At 36.1% G+C, this 8067-nt stretch overlaps 1 protein-coding gene across 1 annotated transcript in view; it reads left to right on the plus strand.

The window, feature by feature from the left end:
* Positions 1-8067, plus strand: part of Xkr9 (XK, Kell blood group complex subunit-related family, member 9) — a 29298-nt gene that overhangs the window by 17226 nt on the left and 4005 nt on the right. Inside the window, exon 3 of the mRNA XM_013028435.1 lies at positions 5359-5576. Within this exon, the coding sequence (XP_012883889.1) occupies positions 5359-5576 (218 nt within the window). The remainder of the gene's footprint in view (positions 1-5358; positions 5577-8067) is intronic.

Genomic DNA, 8067 nt, shown 5'->3' on the forward strand with positions numbered 1-8067 from the left:
AAAAAATTGAAAAAGAGAAATAAAATATGCATAGTATGTACTACCATACACATAATCTGGAGAAAAAGTTTAGAATGTAAATATAGAGATATACATGAGGCAGCTTTTAAAATGCTGTATTTTATTTCTTCAGTTCCCATAATCATAGTATGACATTCCACAGGATTATCTGGAAAGATAACCTGAGATAATTTTATTTCCAGCACAGCATTTTTATCCCTCCAGATGCAACCTTCAAAGACAAGAAAAATGTTTTTCTCTGTATACTAGATAGGTTACAGAATTTAGAAATTGTCTAGGATAAGTAGGAAGCAAGCATTGCTATATGCAGTAATAGTAAAGTTTTTTTAAGTCAACTTTAAAAACTTTAGCCAGGTGCTAGTGACTCATGCCTGTGATCCTAGCTACTCAGGAGGCTGAGATCTGAGGATTGTGGTTCAAAGCCAGCCCAAGTAGGAACAACCATGAAACTCTTATCTCCAATTAACCACCAGAAAACTGGAAGTGGTGCTGTGGCTCAAATGGTAAGAGTGCTATCCTTGAGCTGAAGAGCACAGGGCTAGTGCCCAGGCCCAAAAAACTTTAGACAATTTAGAATTTTAGAAATTAGACAATTGAAGATACCGTGTTTGGGCTATATGTCAGGGAAGAGAATAGACAACTAAAAAGATTTCAGTGGAAACAAATAATTAATGTGATAACACCCCATACAAGTATTGTGAGAAAGCATAGGAAAATTACTTCATAATTTCAGAAAAGTGGGCTTCAAAATATTGAGCCTATAAAAAAGTAGCTCTGGGGGCTGGGAAGGTGGCTCAGTGGTAGAGTGCTTTCCTCATATGCATGAGGCTCTGGGTTCAATTCCTCAGTACCACATAAGCAGAAAAACACTGGAAGTGGCACTGTGGCTCAAGTGGTAGAGCGCTAGCCTTGAGCTGAAGAGCTGAGGAACAGCACCCAGGCCCAGAGTTCAGCACCCATGACTAAAAAAAAAAAAAAAAGTAGATCTGACTATAAACTAAGTGCATGTCAGTAAACAAAAGTAGAATTCTCCAAACAAAAATAAAGTGATGCCAAAAGAAAAACTGTTAACAAGAAAATATATTTGTAACTTATAGGAGACAAAGGATAGAGACAGAATTCTCTAATGTTTAGAAACTTCCAGGTTGGGATGTGATTTATTGGTAGTGTACTTGCCTAGCATACAAGGTCCTGGGTTTGACTCTACCACTGCAATCAAACAAACAAGCACTGAAAACAAACAAGCAAACAATAACTGAAAGTCAAAATGTAGAAAACCATTCAAAAGGAAAATAGAAAAAAATAAGATAGCTTATACAAAAGAAAATATAAATTGGTCTTGAGTTATATAAAAAATGTTAAGCCGTATTCATAATGAAAACGCCAGTAGAAGTTGTACTGAGTTATTATTCCTCATCCATTAAATTTGCAAAATTCCCAGTGATAATATGGCATAGGAAAATGATGCTCTCAGACTTTGATCAGAGTATGGTTTGGTACAATCTCTGTGGAAGATAGTTTGATTCTATTGCAAATATGTGGCATACTTTTGTATACTTTTAGATGCAGGAGTTCTCTTTCATGAAATTTATGATAGTTGTACACATGTAAATAATACATATCCAGAACGTGTTTTATGAGATAAGATGTCCAAGGTGTTTTTTGTTTTTTTTTGCTGGTCATGGGGCTTGGACTTAGGGCTTGGATGCTGTCTCTGAACTTTTGCGTTCAAGGCTAATGCACTACCACTTAATCCACAGCTCTATTTTCAGCTTTTTGGGTAGCTAATTGAAGATGAGTGTCTCATAGACTTCTATGGCTTCAAATTGCAATCGTCAGATTTCAGCCTCTTGAGTAGCTAGAATTACAGGCATGAGCTCCCCATGCTCAGCTCCAAGATGTATTTTTAAGTGTAAAGATGTTTGTAATTGCTTACATACTCATCAAGAAATTCTAGAAAGTCCATTTGAAACTAGTAACAGTGACGTGTGGTCATGGTGAAAGCAAGTCTTTGGCTTAAGGGAGTAGGACTAAGTTTTCTACCATAAGACTTTTTGTACTTTCTATTTTTAATTTTAAGCATTTTGTATATGTGAATAATTAAGATAGAGTAAAAGGAAAAAATTGAATTAGGTTGGCTGTTAGTAAAAGATGTCAGCCAGATAAGCAAAGATTGTTTTTTCTTCTTTCTCTTTATGTTTCTTTAGCCCAAGAAGTGGCAACATACTAAGACAAATAGTGAGAAGTAAGTGGAAAACTAGAATAGTTCATAAAAGTAAGCCACATTAGTACTGAAGGCATGGTTCAAGCTGAAGAGTGCCTGCCTAGCAAGTATGAAGCAAAAATAAATAAAAAAGAGAAGTGGATCAAATTATCTATACTTCATAAATATGGGCCAAATTATCCACAACCAATGACCAACAAAAAATATTTTAAGAAATTCAACATCTTTAGCCACTAGGGAAATGTAATTCGTTCAGTACACTGAGTAAAATGTGAGAGAAAGGTGAATACCTACCAGTGGGGCTATAAGCCAAAGAAAAAAAAAGGTAATTCTCCAAAGATGCACAGGTGCCCACCAGCTAGATATATGCATGTATGTGTGTATAGTACCCAGATGCAAGAAAAGGAGTCCAGAACCCACCCCCCCCACTTCTATTTACTCCCCCTTCCCCCTTTTTTCAGTGGTGGGGCTTGAATTCAGGGCCTGGCCACTGTCCCTGAGCTTTTGTGCTTGAGGTTAGTGCTCTACCAGTTTGAGCCACAGCACCACTTCAGGTTTTCTGGTGGTTAATTTGTGATAAAAGTCTCATGGATGGGGCTGGGAAGGTGGCTCAGTGGTAGAACGCTTGCCTTGCATGCCTGAGGCCCTGGGTTCAATTCCCCAGCACCACGCAAGCAAAAAGAAAAAAAGCGGGAAGTGGCGCTGTGGCTCAAGTGGTAGAGTGCTAGCCTTGAGCTGAAGAGCTGAGGGACAGTGCCCAGGCCCAGAGTTCAGGCCCCACGACTGGACCTCCCCCCCCAAAAAAAAAGTTTCATGGACTTTTTTGCCCTAGCTGGCTTCCAACAACTGTGATCCTCAGATCTCAGCCTCCCGAGTAGCTAGGATTATAAGTGTGAGCCACCAGCACCTGGCTATGATATACACTTTTAAATGATCAGTGATTTATTGAAAAGATCAAGGAGTATATTAATTATTCTTAGAATTAAATGAAAGTGACTTACTGCATATAGTAAAGGAAAATCTAAGAATATTCATTGGCTCTGAGTGCCTACATTATAGTAGAAGAAATATCTCAAAGAATCTAATGTTGTCCCTCAAGGTCTTAGAAAGACAAGAATAAGAAATTTCCAGTGTTAGTAGACAGGAAGAAATAATGATCAGGGTAGAAATCAATGTAATAGAGACTTAAGGAACAATACAAGTAATCCTCAAAACAAAGATTTGGTTCTTTGAAAAGATTAGCAAGAGCCATAAACTTAACCAAACTAACCAAAAGCAAGAAGGATTTGACCTAAAATAATAAAAATAGAGATGAAAAAGAGGACATTGCAACAAATACCAATGAAATTTGGAGTTTTATTAAGAAATATTTAAAAATTATATTCCAGTCAATTGGAACATACAGAAGAAATGGATCAATTTCTAGGCGTTTTGATATGATTCTATGGTTCCTATAGCAGATGATATGATTCTGTATTTAAAGATCCCAAGGACGTTTTCAGAAAACCTGATAAACATTATCATCAAAGTAAGTAAACAAAGGCAACATACAACAATCAGTTGGTTTACTATGTACCGGTAATGAACATGTTGAGAAAGAAATCAGGAAAACAATTCTATCATAGTAGCCTAAGAAAAAGATAGGAATAAACCTAACTGAAGAGATGGAGAACTTTTACAATGACAACTCAAAAGCACTAAAGAAAGTAATTGAGTAAGACATTAGAAGAAGGAAAGTCCCTTATGTCCTTACATTAGTAGAATTAATATTGTGGACATGATTAGTCTACAGGAAGCAGTGTGCCATCCATCAAAATTCCAATGTCATTCATTATAGAAATAGAAAGAAATAGTCAAAAAAGTCATATGAAAGTGCAGAAATTCCTAAGTAGCCAAAGAACAATGTTGTCAGTATCAGGATACCAAACCTCAAATTATACTACAAAACCATAGCAATCAAGACTGCATGATACTGACACAAAAGCAGGCATATAAACCAATGGGATAGATTAGAATTCCCAGAAGTAGGGCCATGCAGCTACATATTATTTATAACAAAAATGCCAAAAACATACATTTAAGAAAAGAGCCTTCTCAACAAACTGGCTAATGATAAATAGAAGACTGAAAATCGATCTAGTGTTTCTCACCCTGTATAAAAATCAATTCAAAATGGATTAAAGACACTAAACTAAGACCTAAAACTTTGAAACTACTAGTGGAGAAAATAGAGGAATTACTTCCAGACATAGCCACAGACAATTATTTCTTGAATGGGAAGGACTCCAATATCTCTGGAAATAAGTGCATAGATTAATAGATGACTATGCATCACATTAAAAAGCTTCTGTACACCAAAAGAAACAGCATAGAGACAGCATAGAGAATGGGAAAAAGTCTTCATCTGATAAGAGATTAATATCCAGAATATATAAAGAGGTTAGTCATTAATGTGTTGTGTGGTAAGTAATTTGAAAAAAAATACAGTAAAGAGATAGAATTTGATGGAGATGCTGCTTTAGATGATGTGTTCTGGAAGGCTTTAATGAAGAAGTGATAATTGAATAGAAATATGAATGAAATTTAGGGACCAGCTTCATATATGTGCGATTTAGAATAGTTCTACATAGATGTAGTGGCAAAAAAAAAAAAAAAAAAGAAAGAAAAAGAAATACCAGCGAGAGAAATGAGATGGAAAGACAGTTGTAGTGGTATTGGGGGAAGCATGTTATTGAGGGCCTTATGGTAATGATATGGTAATGACTTTGGGTTTTATCCAATGTGATGGAAATTAAGGGAACATTATGTCCAGAAGAGTGACATAAGAATTACATTTAAAGAACTCTGAGTGCTGTGCTGAGAATAGGTTATTGGAGACTAAGAGTAGAACTAGAGAGATCCATTATGAAACTATTAAAATAAGCTGAGCCAGAAGCATCACTGCCTTTATCATTTGAGGTGGCAGATAAGGTGATAAATATATCTAAGCTGAAATATATATGTGCATTGAAACATCCATGACACCACCTATAATGATTAATTATATTCTTATGCATCATTTAAAATTTAATTTTTAAAAAATATGTGAATGAATGCTCATATTTACTTTGCAGGTACTGGTTTGCTTTAAAAAAGGGTTACCACGTGGCTTTCAAATATACCAGCAATACTCAGAACTTCATGGAGGAGCAAACTGAGCAGCATGAAGTTATTGATAGAGTGACTGATTTGAGCATGCTCAGGCTATTTGAGACCTACCTGGAAGGTTGCCCGCAACTTATTCTTCAGCTCTACATCTTGTTGGAACATGGTGAAATGAATTTCATTCAGTGTAAGTCTTTCTTAATACTCACATCAGGTGAATGCTGCAGGGGTCTTATGTCAGCTGTATACATCTCAGAAAAGGCTTAGAAGTTTTTATCCTCAAAAAGGAATTATTGTTTTGAAAAGGAAGTTTAGTAACACAGTTCAAGTATCAAAGACATATATGGAAAGATATTATTTCCATTTCTTTTCCTATCCCTCTGCTTAGAAAGGAAGCTGCTACTGTCAAGTTACTTGATACACCTTCCAGATAACTTTTTGAAAAGTGTCCTTTTTATTCCCTTAACACCAGTGTTACCATAAGATAAAAATTGTCTCTGAATTCAGTAGTGTAGCTTGGAGATCTATATAGATGAGCATAGAAAGAAACTCTCTCATTCATTCTTATTATCTACACAGTATTACAAATTATAGGTATAACAAAAATTATTTAGCAAGTTATTGTTACCTTAATTCGAGTAATATTAAACTATTAAATGCTTCAGTGAATAATCTTCATACCTCTTTTGTGGTTCTTTCTTCATTCTTATAGTTCTTTCTTTTTCTTGGCAGTTTTGGGATTAGAACTGAGGGCCTTGCTCTTACTAGTCAGATGCTTTACCATTTGAATCATACCCTCAGCTCTTATTGCTTTCATTAGTTTAATGAGCAGGGCCTTGCCTTGTGCATACCTGGATTATAATCTTTCTATTTACATTTCCAATACATTGGGATGATAGGTATGCATCACTGTACCCAGCTTTTTATTGGTTGAGGGGGGAGGGTTCTTACCAACTTTTTTGCCTGGATTTCCCTCAAATCAAGATCTTTCTTATCTCAGCAAGTAGTTAAGATGATAGGAGCGAGCTCCTATAAACCAGACACCTGGTGACAGATATTTCTTGGAGTAAAAATGTGAGGTAAGTAAATGAAAAATAACAAAAATGCAAAGCAACCCAGTTGTCTAATAGCAAAAAATTGGTAAATAAGTTGCTGCAGGCCACTAGTTTTATAATGAAGTAATTCAGAAAATGAACATGTCCTTTATCCCCATGCCTTCTGAAATCATACTGATGTAATTTTTCTTCTCAAAATGAGAGTAAAAGAGTAAAATCAATATAATACAGAAGAGCAAAGCAATTGCATACTAGAGTAGTAGATTAGCAAGATCAATAACTAGAAGATGTTTAGAAGATAACTTAGGTTATTTTGAATCAAGTCTTCCACTAAAAGGCTGTATCATTTAGTCAAGGCTTCCTCTGAAAATATATTATTAGGTAAAACATTTAAAAAGTCAAATATCTGCTACAATCAGTGAAGGGGGAATGCCACATTGCTAAGTAGTATTCTGAGGGTATTTATACCTTGAAGGTTTTGTTTTGTTATTAAATCTTATAAATCAGGTATCAGTTTTCATGACCTACCAAAGAAGACAGAAGACAACACTATGGCTCTTCATAAGGAAGATGTCTCTCTGGTGGTAACCCACTAATCCATCAAAGACTCCAAAAATCATCCTTCTCAGAGTAAAAGTCCCAGAGACTTCAAGGAATATTACTTGAGGCTGAGTAGAACAGGGAAAAATGTGCCTCTGAAGTCATACACGTAACGTTAGCAATCAATATTCACATTGTGTTGTCTCACTCCCAAAACAAAACATCACTACTGCTGCCTTCCACCCCGCCCCCCCCCACAACAAGTGGAAAGCTATAAACACATATAAACAGAGTTTAAAGTTTTCCTAGACTGAGCTGGGAAGGTGGCTCAGTGGTAGAGCGCTTGCCTTGTATGCCTGAGGCCCTGGGTTCGATTCTTCAGCACCACATAAGCAAAAAGAAAAAAGCCGGAAGTGGCGCTGTGGCTCAAGTGGTAAAGTGCTAGCCTTGAGCTGAAGAGCTGAGGGACAGCGCCCCGGCCCCGAGTTCAGGCCCCATGACCGGACCCCCAAAAAAAAAAGTTTTCCTAGACTGATAGTACCATTAGGTATCTGGAAGAATAAATTCTTCTGGAGGAATCTACCTTGTCTCAGGCCTGAAATAATTTTCACAAGTAGTTTTCCAAGAAGAATGAGTTGTTAAAAAATGCTTTATAGCACCAAAAGATATACAGTTGAGGAGTATAAATGAACAGAAATAGAAAAAAAATGTCATAAGGGTTTTGAAAATGACAAGATGGAAAGTATAAAGATGCAAGTATAAGTGTTATGTTTAAGGATGGATGGGGTCATCACTCCCTAATAATATGAAAGACAATGTAGTTATCTTTCAGTATCTATGTAGGATTTATTCAAGAACCTCCACGAATACCCAAACCCACTGATGTTTGTCTCTTATATAAAAAATGATAGTGTTTGTATGTAATTTGTGCATATCCTTCTGTAGACTTTAACTCGTGTTTAGATTACTTATAATAGATAATATGATCACAATACTGGGTAACTAGTTGTATACTGTATTGTTAAGAAACAATGACAAGAAAAGCCTATGCTCAGTGTAGAGATCTCCTCCCTCCCTCCCTCC

This window comes from Dipodomys ordii, unplaced genomic scaffold (genome assembly GCF_000151885.1).
Source record: "Dipodomys ordii isolate 6190 unplaced genomic scaffold, Dord_2.0 Scaffold109, whole genome shotgun sequence".
Lineage (NCBI taxonomy): Eukaryota > Metazoa > Chordata > Mammalia > Rodentia > Heteromyidae > Dipodomys > Dipodomys ordii.